The sequence below is a fragment of the Acanthisitta chloris genome, unplaced genomic scaffold, assembly GCF_000695815.1.
Source record: "Acanthisitta chloris isolate BGI_N310 unplaced genomic scaffold, ASM69581v1 scaffold6493, whole genome shotgun sequence".
NCBI lineage: Eukaryota > Metazoa > Chordata > Aves > Passeriformes > Acanthisittidae > Acanthisitta > Acanthisitta chloris.
Window position 1 is genome coordinate 59,249 of NW_008665367.1, and position 18,822 is coordinate 78,070.

Consider the following 18,822-nt stretch of genomic DNA (forward strand, 5'->3'; position numbering starts at 1 on the left):
GCTCTTTACACACTAAAAAAACCCCACTAACCCCTCCCAAAACAGCCACCTGGTCAGAGTTAAGATTGGACATGAATTTTCATCAAAAGTTCATTTTAGCTTTTCCATTTGAAAATATCAAGAGAGTAGCTGCAAAGCTGATAGATTATCACATAGTCTTTACTTTTAATAATAGTTGTATTCATAATTTTATTTATTTTAAAATTCAGAAAGTATTTTTCCACCACTAACCCCTCCCAAAACAGCCACCTGGTCAGAGTTAAGATTGGACATGAATTTTCATCAAAAGTTCATTTTAGCTTTTCCATTTGAAAATATCAAGAGAGTAGCTGCAAAGCTGATAGATTATCACATAGTCTTTACTTTTAATAATAGTTGTATTCATAATTTTATTTATTTTAAAATTCAGAAAGTATTTTTCCACTTTATAGTAGAAAAAATAGAACTGTAACACTTAGAACACAAACATACAGTGTTTGCAAACAAAATTTTCTAAGTTAGTACCATTAATTAGTTAGCAATATTACTAGAAATCATTAGCTATGTGGACAAAACACTGCAGGTACATAGCTCTGGAATGAGTTACAGCTAATTCGGCTGCATTGGTTTGCAGCTTTAAAGAGAAGTGTCTTTGCAATCACCTTTCCATCTGAGGATACTGATTCCCAAGGGGCAGAATGACATTTGTTTGTGTATCTGGTCCATACATTTGGCTTCTTGGCTAAAGCTGCTAGCGAGTAACAACTTGCACTAAGATACTGGACTTGGTGAAGTTTCCTAGTGTAGACACCCACTGCATTTTGCCATTGTAAATGTGGTGATGGAAAAAGGACAAGGAGCACAAGAGCATCCAAGTCGTCACAAATTGTAGCACCTCTGTGCACATGCCAAGCCACTGCATAAGACTTTGGCTTTGACATAAAGAAAAGTTTAACCTCTATTTTCTTACAAATATTCTCCAAATCACTACAAGTATAATGTAAGATAGAAAGTGATCCACTGTTTACCCTCTGAATGTGAAGTTATTAAAATTTCTGACTGAAATGAGGTATTCATACTACTTTTAACATGTGCCGCTGAATCCTTAGAAAAGGGAGTAGGACACTATGTACTGTGTTATTAGTGAATTACTCTGCTTTACATTTTTGATAAGGCTGCTATTTTTCTCCCAATGACTTTTTGTAGGTCTCCAGTTTTGCAGGTTCTGTTCTTTTCAGCCCTGTAAGATGCTTATCTCCTGGAAAAATTGGTTTATGCCTATATGCATCAAGGCAGAATAGAACCAGACTGCAAGAGAGATGCAAGGCAGACAGGAATTATTTCACTCAGGCACCCCCCAAAGACACAGTACATATACCTAATGTTAAGGTATAGATACAACTCAAAAAGTGGACCAGAACCCACTCTCTGAACATCAGGGCAGGTGCCAGAAAACAGCTCCTGCCTATTCAGCTAAATTATCTCCCCCTCCAAAACACCCATTAGGAATAGTCCCCAGACTATTAATCCATGAACACTGCCCCAATTTTCTACTAACTGGCCTTGACCAAAATTATGCCAGAGAACTGTTAATAGTCATATAGCACAAACAACACATGTTCTAGCTCACTTTTGTTTATTAGTATAAATAAAAACACTGAGACCACAACATCCAAATCTAGTTGTGTGCTGCAGTGCCCTGGTCAAGAACTTCACATTATTGGTCTTCACAGAGGTTTGTTACTCTGTCTCCTGAAAGCTTTGGTAGAATCACTAGAATCTCCAGTTACACCAATTACAGCACTAAAGGCATTGTCACATTCTCTATGAAACCAACCATAAAAACTACCCTATAAGTCTACATACTTCGTGTACATGTACAGCTGTTGCTGACACATTTGTTTCTGTGAGCAAGGATATATGAGAAACTAGAAGAAAGGTTTGGTTTGGGTTCTCTTCTGTGAAGGTTTTGATAGCTCAGTCATACTGAGTGACCTCTGTGACCTCTTTGGAGTAAGACAGACTGATTTAGATCATGATTAAAAAAAATCCAATTCTTAACTCTGCTACTGACCTCAGTGTGACAAGGTACAAGCAACATCACCTCTCTGTGCCTCTTAATTTCTCCTTTTTGTCTCTCTTCACTCATCTTTTGTCTAAGTGATAAATTCTGTGGGAAGACACTGCAACATCTGTACAGTGCATAAAGAACCTGTCTCCTCCTAAAACACAAAAAATACTCATTTTAGAACAGAAAATTCACCACAACCAAAACATTCTGTCAAGATGCTTTGATCCCAACAGTTCTACTAAAACTCACATTCATGGCAGAACAGTAGAAACTGGGTTGATTTGCTGTTAGTACTGCTCCACAACCTTTTCTTGACTGCCTCGATTTTCAAACCTACAGCATTTCATCAAGAAACAGGTGGCAGGATGCTGATCTTCTCAGGAAGAGCAGACTACTCTAGGATGAAAAATCCCACCTCGCTTCTGCAGAGAACTTTAGAAGTGCTAGTTTGCCATTTTCAGTCAGAACAAGCTGAATTTCAAAAATGCTGTTTCTGTAAAGGATTTTACTTTCTCCATTTCATGCTACTACTGTTAATGGTAGACTTAAACTTTGTTGCGCCAGAATAAAGTCATTGGCCTTTTGACAAATTTAAAGAGAATAGTCTGGAGTCTGATACTAATAAAACTTATTGGGTGGCCGGCGGAACAAATTCAGCTGAACGAATTTCCAAAGGCTCATCCGAGAAACAGGATTATTTCTCTATTTGCTGTACCTCTTCCTACAGCCTACCCTTCTGAATGTGCATGTTTGTGCATGCCCAGAAACCACTTCTAAGTCACAAAGGAAAAACACATTACTCTTGTGATGTTTGGAAAGCTGTTGGATGCAAGAGGAAAGACCAGACTGGAACAGCTGGAAGGGACCTACAATGATCATCTCATCCAACTGCCTGAACAATCCAGGGCTGACCAGAAGTTAAAGTATGTTACTAAGGGCATTGTCCAAATGCCTCTTAAACACTAAAAGCCTTGGAGCATCTACCATCTCTCTAGGAAACCTGTTCCAGTGTTTGACCATATTCTCAGTAAAGAAATGGTTCCTATGTCCAGTCTAAACCTCTCCTGGTGCAGCTTTGAGCCATTCCCATACTTCCTATCACTGGACACCAGAGGGAAGAGCTCAGCGCCTCCCTCTCCACTTCCCCTCCTCTGGAATCTGTAGAGAGCAATGAGGTCACTTCTCAGCCTCCTTTTCTCCAAACTAGACAAACCCAAAGTCCTCAGCCACTCCTCACAGGACATGCCTTGCAACCCTATCACCAGCTTTGTTGCTGTCTGGATGCACTTGAGTACCTTAAAATTCTGAAATTGTGGGGCCCAGACCTGCACACAGTATTCCAGGTGAGGCTGCACCAGTGCTGAATACAGCAGGATAATCACCTCTTCTGACCATGTGGCTATGCTGTGGTTGATGCACCCCACAATGTGGTTTGCTCCCTTGGCTGCCAGGACACACTGCTGCGTTGTGCTGAGCCTACTGCCAATGCTCATCCCCAGATCCCTTTCTGCAGGACTGCTCTCCAGCTGCTCCTCTCCCGATTTATACCTGTGCTCCACATTACTCTGTCCTAGGTGAGGACTCTGGCATTTAGACTTACTAAATTTCAACCCATTTGCCACTAGGAAAGGGGCAAAGGACTCACAAGCTACCAAATGGATAATCCTTGTAGAGTTGACTGAGGTGAAGTCAGAGAAATCTTTACAACCAAGCTATGTCTGTTGTTTCCTGAGAAATTCTATGTAGAAAGACCACAATCAGACCCAGATCTCCACTATGATTTGTCTTTTCTTTTGAGAGCAAGTGAGCCAGAATATTCTGCACACACAGCAGCCTTCTCTGAGTATGCAAAGAGCTTGTTTGGAAATTAGGATGGCTAACAAGAAGCCACATAAATAACACAGCTGCCACACTATTAACTCTCAGATTATTTGCACCTTTCCATGTGGTCATGACAAATTAATTCTATATTAATTAACTGTGCAGTCATGACTATTAATTCTATAATCTCAAGCCAACAGCTGGATTTCCACTCCTTTTGATCAAGGACTACTAAATCAAAAGGCCCGAAATTTTAACACAGAATAAACCCCCACCTTTCCACTTCACCTTAAAAAAAGGCAACCGAGGCAGGTAGGTGTGTGGGGGCATAAAAGAAATCAAAATCAAGAAGTCAGAAGTCAGTCAGATGAAAGGCAGATGCAGATGGATAATCCAAGCAGATGGCCCAGTTAGGAAAAGATAACAGGCACAAATAATGACTCACACCAGAAAGGAGACGTACGTGATGACCCCCACCAACACGGAAAGCACCCCTGAGTCAAGGACACAAGGAGGGTGGAATTGCTTAAGTATTGGTCTGAAGTTCAGTTGTGGCCTGCAAGATGACTCTGACAGTAGAGGAGACAGTGGATGAGGATTTGTATCATTGGTGAGCTTTAAACATCTTTTAGGATGCCTGCACAAAACCTCTAACCCTTCACAATGCTCTCACATCCATGTGGGATGAAACTGTGGCTTAATAAACTGCCTAAAACTGACCAGGGCTGGTTATAGTTCTACATTTAGGTGGTCTGGAAAAATATTTCAACACCGTAACCCCATAGCATTGAAAAGCAGGGAGCAGCAGCCTGCAGAGAGCACAAGTAGTCAGACTTACTAACTAGACATGAGAAGCAAAGGCTGCCTGAGTTTGCTCACTGCTGGAGCAGCAAGAAGTGGGATGGTGCTGTGCTGCTCCAGCTCTGACAGTAAGTACACCAAGCCAAGCTAATTCTGACCTCAGGCAGAGCAAGCCCAGTCGTATTCCATGTAAATCCAAAGACATTCACACTGCATGCATTTATGTCCTTCTACTGCACTATTTGTCATTTTCATCAAAATTAGGAGCCTACATGGCAAATCTAATCTAAATTCAAATTTCTGCTTGACTAATTTACTGGAAGCCAAGGCTTAGAAAACCGAGGGAGAACAAAAACAATTAATATGTAGTCTCTCATACAATATGCATTAAAAAAAGCTGAGAGTTAATTGAAAACAGTTGACCCCTAATTTTACAAAATCATCCAGTACAGCAACTCTTACGAGAAAAATCCTGGAAGTCTTTTTGATCCTTGTTTTATTTCTGAAAGAACTAATGACACTGCTGCAGAAAGAGGTCAGTTCACACAGCTTTTCTGAATGAACAAACAATGCTGTGAAAACTGGGATTGATTGATAGCCTACTGTTTGCGTCATTATGTCCAAATGTTTACCATTTGAGTCTTCAAGGAAGCATGAGACAAAAATCAAAACAAGTTTTATGAAGACTTCAACAACACTAGCAAATTCAAATTGCATCCAGAATTGTTTAGACATGATAGCAGTGGAAGAAAACTATTTCCTTCTACATTATGCAATTTTTATATTTGTATTATGCCCAATGTCTTAAATTTCTGGTGTGGAAGAGGAAAGAAGTCTTTCCTTTCCCCAGGATTCTGTTTTCCATCATATTAACCCTTTGCCTCTTCAAAGCATTCTGTTGAACTCAGCGCTGTTTCCTCTTGCAGTTGTTGCTCTGTAGTTATGTAAGATCACACTGTGTTCCTCCCCTTCTCCTAACAAGATGAGTCACTATTTCTAATTGAAGTGTTTACAGTATTTGTATTTTCTTTCACAGGAACTTGATAAATGTCTAATAAGCAATTTTTTTTATTGCTGTGAATTATTTGCTTTTTTTCTTTTCAAATTTGATAAACTGAAGTTCAGGACTGATATTACTTCTGTAAACAAAGGCCCCTAATTGGCAACAGGGACACTATTATCAGATGCAGAAAACCATGGGGAAATGCAGCATGACTTTCCTGAAGCAACAAATAGATAACGCTTAATTTTATTATCTGTCATAAACAACAGTTTTGTTGTAAACAGGTAGCTTAATGTACCTAATCTCACTAAGACAAAGGTTTTAGACAGTGTAGGAAAGTAGCCATGGTGCTATCTGCTTCAGACACAGATAATTTTGTTACTCAGCAGTTTTGGGGAGCACACCCATAAGTAACATGTTCTACCACATCAGGTCTGTGACCTTATTCTACATTTGCAGGAAAAAAACCCCACAGTCTTAACATCTTCTCTTCCTTACCTGCACAGAAACTATAACTATGCAATCTAAGAGACCACAGACATGACAAGCTTCATCTTAGCCTCTTCCTCCATAAGCCACTAAATCTTCCCACAAATAGTAATAACTCTGAAGTTATTTAAATGTCTGCCTAATTTTCTGGAACTACTGCAGACAATTCCACTTTGCCACACAAGAACTGTCCTATTAAAGAACCAACTTTTGTCTGTGCAAGTGGCATCCACAAGCATAGGAAAAAAGATCAGACAATGAGTTTACAAAGCTGTAGCATGAATAATCAGAATAATCTGATTCTAACCCTGGAGTCTTCAAGAATGGGTGTTTCATATTAGAATAAAAAAAAGACATCTGTCACGAGCTTAAATTCAAAACTACATGATGTACAGCCTGTGAGAAGTAAAACTATAGTACTTGGGACTTGGATGGAAAGGATCTTTGTACAATTTCAAAATGGTGAATGAAAAGGAGGACACTGGACAATTTTATTCTGCACTTCCCTGAGTAATCAGGACATTGGTTGTCTTGGAGGATACCTGAAAACCAAGAGAACGATTTTAGACTTTCATATCCAATGGTACAACAAATTGTTGGAAAACTCAAGGAAACTGAAGTAGAAGTAGAGATAACAGAACACCACAGGTCAAAAAGATGGAAAGCAAGAGGAAAAGAAAATAAAGCAATGACTAACTACTTCCCCAAAGAACTAGATCTATACCTGTTAGGAAATCAGGTAAGGTCTGAAGAACTACAAAATTAGTTATCTAAATTATGGTGAATTTAGTCAAAGAAGTAGAAGAGCTAATTTTAAAAGGATGCAAAAGCAGACACAGAGATAGTAACAAAGGACAGCAAGAGTTATCCATTACTAGAACAGAGTGATTGAAGGAGCATGAGCAGGAAAAAGGAGAGCCATTGACATGAAACAAAATAAGATGGGTCAACACAAGTTGAAAAAAGAACCAAAAAATAAGTGCCACTCTGCATTGATGCTGTGACCAGGATCAGAAATAATGACACATTGCCGAAAACCTAAACAACCAGCTTGCCTCAAATTTAAGTATGAGCAACTAGGGAGAAGTACAACCAAGCACATCCCCTCACTCCTGCCCTGCAGGAGAGTATGATCACAACTGAGAACTGAACACAGTTTGCTATGCACAAAGTACAGAACTTGCAAAGGTTTACCTTAAAAGACTCAGAACTGGAATGAAATTGCATATTTCCTTAAGAATTTCCAATAATTCTAGAGGGTCAGGAACAGTAGCTCATGTAGTGAAGTGTATCTACACAACCACAGAACTCCCAAGTTTGATTCCAATTGTGTGCAGCCTTTAGATAAATGGAACTAAACAATAATTATGGAAATACAGCAAATAAAAAATGGACCAATATAGTTTAACCTTAGTAAAATTTCAGACTGAGATGTCTTTCTTTCTTGTACGTTTCTCTGCAGCACCGCCACCTAAATAATCTCAACACTTTATGAGGGCCCTGACAGTTTAGGGACAAAATATAAAGCTAACACTCCTTGCAGTCTGAAGAGTTAAAAGGACAGACTAAGTAGAAGCCGTCCTTTGATATAGCAGTGCCCATGACAAAAAACCTTTAACTTTAATCCCCATCAGTTTTCCTCTGATTAACAGATCAAGGAGATGAAACTATTTAGCAATCCAGAAAGGTGAGCACTGTACACCATTCATTAACCAGAAAAATACAGACATAATTGAATAAAGGAGCAGCTTGAGGAAAGACAGGGAAGAAGTATGGGTTGGGATAATAGCTCAAGTTTTTTTTTTACAACACTTCAACAAACAATAAAAGCCTTGAATAAATAGTTTCATAAGCTAATTTAAATAAAACACAGCATTCTAACCAGTTGCCCACAGTCTGCAACAGTCCAAAATAATATTGACACAGTATTTTACAAAGACCATTTTCACTACTAATCTTTTAATGCCGCTATTCAACCTGTTCTCTTTCTGACAACATTCTTTACACCGTGTTTTCAACAGCTGCTAATCAATGCATATATTCCATCCACATATATGTAAGTACATTTTTTCATTGAAATATTTTTTCTCAGCACAGTTAAAAGGAAGACTTAATTATATCCATGTTTCCTAAAGCAAAGGCATATAGACACTGTGGGTGGTTCTTGAAACTCTTCCCTCCCCTCTTCTTGTGGTGGTCCCTAAGAATCTGGCAGCAGGAACAGCTCACTGTATGGCTACAAATGCTGAGTCTGAAAATCATATATTCCCTGAGTTCCCACGGCAAAGAGCTCAGTTAGGGATGTCACCAAAGCCAAGCTACCACCACAATTACCATGAAGCTTCCAGTTGAATGAAAAGTCATTGGAAAAGAGAAAACCATAGAAGAGAAAAAAAGAAAAAGAAATTCAACAGATGGAGAAAAACAGAAAGAAAGAAGCTCACATTGATTGCGTTGCACTGACAAAAAGATGCAGCTAATGTCACCAGGGAATTAAGTCACTAAAGAGGAAGGTTGAAAACAGTTTGGAAAATTATCTAAATGACTTTTGAAAAGAAGAGTAAAAACCATATCTGGTTAAAGACGTAAGAGATTCTGGAGAAGTAATTTGTTTTCTATCTTGATGAGATGCTACTTTTCCCCCCCTTTGTTCAGAAACATGAAGTAGATCTAAACTTTGGTAACAATGAAAAAAGTCTTAAAATACAAATGTGAAAAAGAGTTTTCTGTCATTTTCTAATATACCTTTGATAATGTATTCTGGTTCGTTACAACATTATTTTAATGCCTTGACCAGAATAAATAAAAAATGTAGATTAAGACAAAATGTGTACGTTTACAAGAACAAAAATTAGAAGATACAAAAAAGGTCCAAAGAGGACAATTTGTAATGTCAGACCACAAGCTATTTTTTCTTCAGAAATTAGTTTATCAAGAGTTTCCTGTAGAAAGAGACTAAATCACCATAATTATACATATCGAAGTCAAAGAGATATTATGGTCAGAAGTATAAATTTTTTGGAGGGAAGGACAGAAGAAGAGCAATGAGAGGCCTAACCTTCACTTCAGAGTGTGCTTGTGTCTTGTCATTCTGCCTGTGCAAGCTGCCCTTCTTCCCATCTGCTGAGTCAATTTGTTTCTCCAAATCCCTGCTCCAAATCACTAGGCCAACAGGATTTCTACTCCCCATTCTTTCACAGATGCCTTGCACAATCTCACCGTATGTTCCACAAGCAATACACTTCTTTTTCTCCCTCATACTTTTATCATCTCCTATCCCACTTACTCTGGCCAGGTGTTCACATTTATTATTTCAGGTTTTGGCTTTTGCCCCAATCTCTTTCATCCTGCCACGTTGTTTATAGTCACTCTTCCCATCACATTTAACGACTCCCAGATCTGTCATTTTCTTCCAAATTACTTGTTCAGTCAGTCTGTCTCCCCTTCCACTGACTGTGTATCAGTCTACCCCCATATCTCCTCAAGAGCTCACAGCATTTTCTGCATTTAGCTCAGCTTTCCTTCTGTTAGGCACCCAAAGAGGAACAACTGAACAATGCTACAACACAAAGTTGCATTACAGGAGAAAATCAGCTGAATTCTAGATAGCTCCCACTCATGTGAGGGATTAAATTATTAAACTCTAAGTTTGTAAGTTGCTTGGTAGAAACTTAAGGATCAAAACTAGGTGAAAATTAAGCAGACGTATACAGGAACAGACAAGTCCATTCCAATACAAGGAAACCTGCAGAATTTCAAACTGCTCCTCCTGAGTATAAGAATAGTCCCCATTTTAGTTTCTTTTCTTTCAAATAATCACCATTTTTATCTCTGTTGTGTGAACAATGTGGGGTTTTTTTTGCCTTAAACAAAAATGAAGCAAGCAATTAGCACACAGTATTTCTGTTCTGCTCTTAAAGGTTGGTGTCGATATGTGAAAAGAAGGTCTACTGATAGGGAGCATTGTCCCTGGTACCCAGAATTGCATTACATTCACACACAGGAACTAGCACATTCACCACCTACCTGTAGCTTTGGTAAATCCACGTACAAATTATCATCCACTATGTACTGGAATAATTTGTGCATAAATGCTTTTTTAGTTTCTCTCATTTAATTTGTGCTCCCAACTGCCTTCCAAGATAAAATGCACCCACTAGTATCTGTAGGATACTGACAGTTAAGGACTTATAGATGGGTAAACTTGCTTGTGCTAACATTCAGGTATCTATTTGTACCTTCCTTCCTCTTTTTGACGGTTAGTTGTACCTAAAAAATGCTCCAAAATTTGTAGTAGCTTTATGAGAAACAGACACATGGCTCGCAACAATCTACATATTTCTTACCTTTTGTTATTTTTGGAACCTGTTCCTATGTGTTAACAAGTATTAATCAGGAGTCAAAAAATAACTTGAGATTTCAGTCAATTTCTAAGGTCACGATACTTAGAGAAATCCATGACGACTGTTTGATTTTGAATTACACAATGTCTGTGTACAACAAAATCTGATTTCAAATTTAGTGCTTCACTGTCAAAAGATGCTGATATTGTCCCAGTAAATTCTGTGTCAAGACCTTCTCCAGAATATCAGGCATTTTTCAAAAGAAATTCTGATTTACTGACTGGAAAAAAAGTTACTCATTTACAAGAACTGGTGAGACAACAGCGATACAAGATGAAAAACCTTTCATATTAAATATTTTTGATCTTAATTTGCAGAGTACCTCTACTTTTTAGGTGGGATAAATGTAAAAATTATCAGAGTTCTACTAGTTGTAAATTTTGAACCTAAAATAACATCCAGAAATGCCTATTTTCTGAGTAAGTGCTACTATATGAAATCATATAATGCTACATGAACTAATTGGTATCTTATCACACAATACTACTTAGCAATCATACATAAACTATTATATATTTGTAACAATCCCTTTCTGGTACATTTTAAAAGCTTGGACTTCAACAGAGAAAAAATTCTGAAAACATCTTCAATTTCGGTCAATTTCAGAGTTTTACATATGAAAAGACTTTCAATGCAAAATTAAAGGTAACTTAAAAGTTAAAGGTAAAATTAAAGGTAACTTAAAACAAAAAGAATTTGTTTTAAAAGTGCAAAATGACATGTGAATGTTTTTATTAAGAATAACATGATGGCAAAGGAGTACATGAATTTTAAAACAAACTTCCAGATATTAATTTTTTCAGGAGAGGCTAAGGACTCAATCTTATCCTCTTCAAACAGTGCAGGTAATGCAGGGCACACTAAAGAGCCAGGAAGGTGTGAAATCTGAAGCTCTGGTACTGAGAATTAGTTCTACCTCCAAAACACCCATATCAAAAAAACCCAAGACACAATAAATCAACAGAAAAAAATTATCTTAGTGAACAAAAGTTATTTCTGCAGTACCTTCAGGGACGATAGCACCAGGACACACATCTTTGAGCAGGTCTCCCAAAGTATGCAACTCTCCTCCCGATGCAATGGGCCGAAATAGCTTCTGTATAAAAGGTCTCTCTGTTGTTGCCTGTTTGAATAACAAAATTACAAAACAAGCAATTTAAGGGCCGTGCACATATGTAGTGTTATCATTTGAAACGGGCAGAAGACAGGACAGAACAAAAGGCTGAAGCAGAAGAAATGTCAGGTATTTCCACATTCCCCCCATGGCCTCACATGTCATTCTCATCATGGTATACAGGGGAGTTTTTGTTTATTAGCAATTGCAATTAAGTTGGCACCCCAGGAAAACCATGAAGATAATTTCTAGACAATGCCATGGATATATGAGTGTTAAATATTTATTTATATTTTACTGTTATGGGAATATGATCTGTTCGAACAAAACATTTTAATATATTCTTAATGTAAGTAAATCAAGCAGTGAGCACAAACTTAGGAGTTAAACACATACCTATATGTTTTTCCGAGTCAAAGCAATACTGTAATAATTGCTCTGTTTTGGGCCCCTCAATTAAAAAAGGACATTGAGGCACTGGAGTGAGTCCAGCCAAGGGCAACGAGGCTCAGAAAAGGTTTAGAACACATGTCCTGTGAGGAAGGGCTGAGGGAGTTGGGTTTGTTTAGCCTTGAGAAGAGGCAGCTCAGGGGTGACCTCATGGCTCTCTGCAACTCCCTGACAGGGGTTGGAGAGAGGTGTGGGATGGTCTCTCCTGCCATGGCTGCAGGGAGAGGACTAGAGGGAATGGTCATAAGCTGAGACAGGGGAGAGTCAGATCAGATGTTAGGAGAAATATTTTCCCTGTTAGGGTGTTCAGGCACTGGAATATTGCCCAGGGAGGTGGTGGAGTCACCATCCCTGGAAGTGTTGACTGGATCTGACACTGAAGGATATGGTTTAGGGGTTCCAGCAGAGTGACAGGTTAATGGTTGGACTCTATGATCTTAGAGGTCTCCTCCAACCTTGATGATTCTATGAAATATCCAGTATCTTCTCCAATAGTCTACCTTCCTCCTTTTAGAAGCACATTAAGCACTTTGAGTGGTAAACAAGTAACCCTACAGCTCAGGACAGGTGAATTTTTTTTCCAGCAGATTTTATGTTGAAAAATTAAAACTATTTCAGCTTCAAGAAAGAGTACAATGTAAAAAAACCCAAAGTTAGCATTGCGCTTCGATAGACAACCTAGAGTGTTCTACCTGCTTAAGGGATTAGTCGTGTAAAGAACACGTATGTCCCACTTGTGCTGCAGATACACAAAAGAATTCAGAATGATTTCACCTCTGGGTCCTTCAGCTTAAAACCATTCCCCCTTGTCCTGTCACCACATGTCCTGTAACAAGTCCCAAATGCAGCTGACGTGCCCTCTACTATGAGTGATTTTGGCTCCAGTAAATTCCACTTTCATCACATACTAACTTCATTGGACAAAGCAATACAAGCCACTGCACCCTTCAAATGTAATTTCTTACCTCTCAGAAAGTGGTTCCTGTCCTACTATGGCAATTAAAAACCAGCAACAACTCAACATCAAGAAATCAACCACACAAACAAACAAACCCACACCAAAACAAAAAATCAAAACAAATCAAGCATAGCAAAAAATATGAAAGTCAAAAATTATTTTTGAAAGGAAGTTATGGTGTGATCTCTGCCACCTACCTACATGAAAAGCCACAGCAGCAGATTAAACGTGACAATGTAACTGTCATTTCACCTCTCTGAAACAGCTGGGCAAGGAATCCTTTCCTAGGAGTGGTGCACACTATCTCAAAGTAATTCCAGGGCAGTAGTGAAGAATTGTTGACACACAGCTACTTGTTACTTCTTGCCAAGAGTCTCCAAAAATGGAAAAATAGCCTTTTTCCAGTTTTTCTTACTAAGACTGATCAGAAGGAGCTTACCAGCTGCTGTAGTTAATTCTCTGTATCCTCAGGGTAGCAGAATGTGGATGTAAACAAGGCTAATGGAATATTTGAACATTTGAAAAATGACAGAAGGCACAGAACCAGCAGGATCCACCTAGAGTGATCCACACTTGAGAAGTGAACTCTGGCACATTATATGAAAGAAATGTACATCCAAAACATCAGGAAAAAACAAACAAACCACAGCCTCTCCTAAAACATTGTTATAGTCAAAACAATTTTGTATCAAGTTTAATTAAATAACCAGGTATTCAGAGAATTCTAATCATAGCTCCCAAGTGTTTCCTCTCTGAAGTAGCAGAAGTGGAAATAAACACCAGAAGGATACAGGCAAAGGTGGTTATCATTGATAGATTTTTAAGGTAAGAATTTCCCAAGTGTATACTGCAGTTTCTCATTACTAAGTAATAAATTATAATAAACTTTCCCCAGCTATAACAATTTAATGCCAAGAAGAAAAAGCCGAAGAGGTATTTTTTAAGTCTCCCACATAGCTGCTGAGTGCTGCAAACCAATATCCTCAGCTGCTATCACGAAACAGCACAGAAAATGAATTCAATTTTGTATCTTAAGTGTTAAGCAACACGGATGTGGTAAAGTAAATAAAAATCACTGGTCTTCATCAATGTTAAAATGATAAAAGTAACTGCATGTTGTTTATACAAAAACTAGTTCACAAATCTTAACCTACAGGCAGAGTATTATCCCAACACGCTTAGACTTCTTCCCTCACATGCAGCAGATGCTTTATGCGTTAAAAGAGTCAAAAGAAAACTCCCATCCTACAATCCACAATGTTTACAGGATAATTTTTCAAAGTATCTTAGTAACAGAGGAGCATAAATCATTTTAAAAAATCTTACCAACACCCTCTTTCAAGTGTGGCAGCTACTAATATAACTTGACTACAACTTTCTACTCTAGGATTTCCATCCCTGGAAGTGTTCCCAGCCAGGCTGGATGGGCCTCTGAGAAATCTGGTTTAGTTGAAGATGCCCCTGACTATGACAGGGGGTTGGACTAGATGACCTTTGAAAGGTCCTTTTCAACTCAAACTATTCCGTGACTCTCTTTGCTACGACACATAAAGGAATAACCAACACAAGCAATTGCTTACATAAAGTTGTGTTTTGTACAGTATTTGCTTAATCAATCATGCAAAACAGCAATACCCATTCTAACCCACAGAGACATCACTGCATACCTGCTGATAATGATTTTAAATAACCCACATCAGACCTAAAGCATGTATTCACACAGTAACCATAGTTTTTTCCTATTAAAAATTATCTTCAACAGAATGCAGTGATTTTCAAAACATTGTCTTTTACAGTCTAGCCTCCATGTAGCTGTGAGCTGCTCCAAAGATTCTGGATCCATTTGCAGGATATGACAGGTCAAAGTCAATCAGTCCTTGCCAACATCTACAAAGGAATTACCTCTGAGTATGTGAGCACATGAACACAATCACCTGATCTGAAAATTGCAGTGCATGTTACACAGATCATATCCACAGCTTAGTATCAAATCATAAAATTTATAGAGAAGCAAATCTTCATCTCTAAGTTAACATACTTTCTAGGAAGTTGGACTTACTGCAGATGCAGTTTCTCACTATTCCGTATACCACACAGCCCCACAAATCTCCTGCTCCGCAGAACAGATGAAGACTTGACTCTTTTTTAAAAAGAAAGTTTAAATGATAACAGTGATAGGAAACTGACAGTGAAAACAAAATCACAGTACAGTAAGAAAAAAAAAGATTAAAATTGTGTCTTCAGGTATACTGGCACTGAGAAGAGTTACAGGTGAGGGCAAGTTTTAAGAGGCCCTTTAAAGCAGTGTAAAGCCTCACAGGATCAGAGAGAAGCTATATAGTTACAAACTGTGCCCACAACTGTAATTCTTTTTCTTCCCTATCTTCCTGACAAAGAGAGAGTTGTCAGCTTGCCTGGTCCTTTTCAGAATCAACAGAACATCAAACACTGCATGAAATCCACAATTTAATTAGCCAGATATTTTATACAGGATGCATCTTAAAATGAAAAACATAACACATGGACTGCTGGGTTTTAGTCTGGAAAAGTCACAGATACCAATATTTCCATCTAGAGTAAGGGATTTGGTATTTTGCCTAAACACTCGGCTGCTGCACAGTATTCAGACAAAAAAAGAAGTTACCATACACATTGAATCCACAAAGTAAAAAAAGAATTTCTTACAATTCCCACATGTGCCTAAGCTGGCAGCTTAAAACTGTAAAACTCAAGGCTTCTCTACACACTCCATCATATTTTCAGTAACTTGTCAAGTTCATAGTCTGTGCTGTTTTGTAATGAACCACTTTACACTAAAAAAAACTCTCTTAATTTCATAGAATCATTTCTTTTAAACTGATTTCAACTCAACCAAGAAGCTTTAAAAGTAATAATAAGACTCTGTGTAACAATGCAAGTTATTTTATATTAGAAAAAAATTAACAGGAAAATTACCCACTGGAAATAAAATGATGCCATTTTTATTCAATATTTGCTCAAAAATGCATGTTTCCTATGTTTTAGATGTCTTTTACTTTGTTTTCAATTAAAATCTCAATGCACAATGTAGAAGTGACTAACTGAAAAGATGATGAATTGCTGTAGTCACAGACGCAGCACAATACTCTGCCTGTCTGAGAGCAAGATATTGCAAACCCCCATTTGAAATACTGCTCTTTCACTGGTGCCGAAAGGCTGTTTTCTGCTGGTATTTTTGGGTGGGTATCTGCCTTCTTTTTGCTTAATATTAGACCAGAATCACTGAGTACTTAACTGTGGAGAAGGCACAAGCAATGCTTCTGGGTAGGAGTTGATGCCCTTTGTTGGGATTTTTGGGTTTGTTTTTGCTGCTTATTTTAAAAAGCTTTTTAAAATAAACTTCTTCTCTTTTGGAAAGGTGATTTTTCAGCTCAACAAGCTAAAGTACATGCATAAAAAAAGGAAATGATCTTGTTTTATCCGTCTGAAATCTGTCACCTTTCAAATGTTATCAGTATTGTTTGAGCTTCTATTACAAGAGGTATAAAACCTGACAACGTGATATGCCTTTATCCTGTAATCATTGCTCCTCTCCTCTCCCTCAAATCTTCCAAGTAACAGAGAGCTTCTCCCAGACACTCCACTGCTTTATTCTATACCTTTGATAATCTTCTATTTCACATACTCTTCAAGATGTTAGGACTGTAACAGCATTCTAAGAAAAAGACTATTTCTAGTACCTCTTTAATTAGTCTCTGCAAACTCAATCAAGCAGATGCTCTACTTATGATTCGGTGTACTTCGAATAAGGCTGGCACTGTTTTTGTCATCATGCAAAATTTTTACTGCTCACCTGCAACATCACATCACTGCTCAGAGAATAAGGTGCATCTCATTATAAAATAGAATCCATTGATTTCTTTAAAATAAAAGAACTGAGTAGTGCTTTTATATGGTCAGCATGTAACTAAAAAATGTAAGACAAAAAGGAGGAGTATAAACATGCTCAACACACCTACCTAGAATCACCACAAAAATCGAGTCACTGACAAGATGTGCCGTGGGTTGCAGGACTAGTTGTAAAATCAACATATGTAGTAAATCAAATTACTTGGTTTTGCCACACTACATTTTAAATTGCTCTAATAAATTAGATATTTTCAGTGGTTGTAAAAATTATAATAGATACATGATAACCTATAGAAAAAAATGCACCCTTTCACTTTTTCCTGAGTTTGTATTAGAATTTCTGCAGTTACGCAGTAGAGCTCTGCAGTTAAGCTTTGGTTTCCTCATGCAGTTAAAAGTCTTTGTGATGATGAACAGGAACTTTATACTGCCTAATATTTTTAGGGGGCTTGAAACAACAACAAAAAAATTAAACAAACAGGCTACACTTTGTACATTTAATTACACTAACAGCAATCACCTAAATTAGTAGTGCAGAAGTATTTCACCAGGCTGAAGCTTAAGATAATTCTATCAATGCAGGCACATACGCCTTAATACGGCCATCAAAGTTGTGTATTTGGATACATCTTCAAAACTTCTTAGACAGGGAGGTAACCACCGTGTCAGTCACATCAAGGAATCACACGTATCAGGTAAAGTGAAAATCCTGTTATTCCTGAAAGCACTCTTAGCAGTATTACACAGGCTGGAAATCCTTTTCTTTCTGAGCACTAACAATCACTGTTTTAAAATCAAGAACAATTACATGATGTGTTCTCTTGGTGGAAGCTTTAACAGACCATAACAATGGCCACCATAGCATGTGGCAAACATTATGTCAAGACTTGATGTAAGTAATAATGCCATAATTACCTAGTATCTTAGTCAAGACTGTAGTCAAATTAAAGCCACAACTAGGATTATAAACACATCTGGACTAAGGTTAAAATTTTATGTAGTAAGGCTTATTGCAGTTATGTCTAGACAATAATATTGAACCATTTTTGATCATGAATGGATTCTCCTATTTGTGCATGAGCAACAACTCATGTCTTCCTTGAAGTCTTTCATGGAACAGAGCACACTATATGAAGCAACTGCAGTTCCATCCTAACTTTCAATAGTTTAGTATTATTATAAACCTACAGAGAAATATGGCAACTATTGCAGTTAATTCTCCCATACATTGTTGAGGGCCATTATTTGCTCATCTTTAAAAAGATAAAAGACCCAGCTATATTACCACCCTTTTCCTTTTGATTTACACTGGCAGAATGCTTCCTTACACTCCTTCAGAAAAAGCTTTATGTAATAGCAACAAAACAAGTTACTACAACCATGCAAAACATCTGAAAGTCAAAGTCCTATCACATGCTCTACTTACCTTAAAAAGATATGCCTAGTTAGAAAGCATCCTTTAACAAAGTCCATTGAAAACTGAAAGGGCTGACTATACTGTAACACTTCAGAAGACATTGCTTCAGTTTCTGTAACTGTTTCTGAACTGTTTCATGTTGCCCACATAGATTTTGCATCCAAAGTATTTCCTGATGTTCAGACAGATATTTAGACACATTGATGAGATCTCCCCGAGGCTGAACAGTCCCAGTTGTCTTAGTATTTTTCCCCCCTCGTATTAAACACACTCATCCCTTAATCACCTCAGTGCCTCTTTACTGGCCTCTCTTCTGTATCTCCATGTCTCCTGCACTGGGAAGCCCAAAACTGAACTCCAGGTGTGGCCTTACCAGTTCTGATAGAGTGGAAGGATGACTTCCCTCAACCTGCACACAACTCTCACCC

General features: G+C 37.9%; 1 protein-coding gene across 1 annotated transcript in view; it reads right to left on the reverse strand.

Moving 5' to 3' along the window:
* The window catches only part of ATG5 (autophagy related 5), a gene marked incomplete at its 5' end in the record, with an annotated part of 58,394 nt that overhangs the window by 12,219 nt on the left and 27,353 nt on the right, over positions 1-18,822 (reverse strand). Inside the window, one exon of the mRNA XM_009071723.1 lies at positions 11,573-11,690. Coding sequence (XP_009069971.1) covers positions 11,573-11,690 — 118 coding nt within the window. The remainder of the gene's footprint in view (positions 1-11,572; positions 11,691-18,822) is intronic.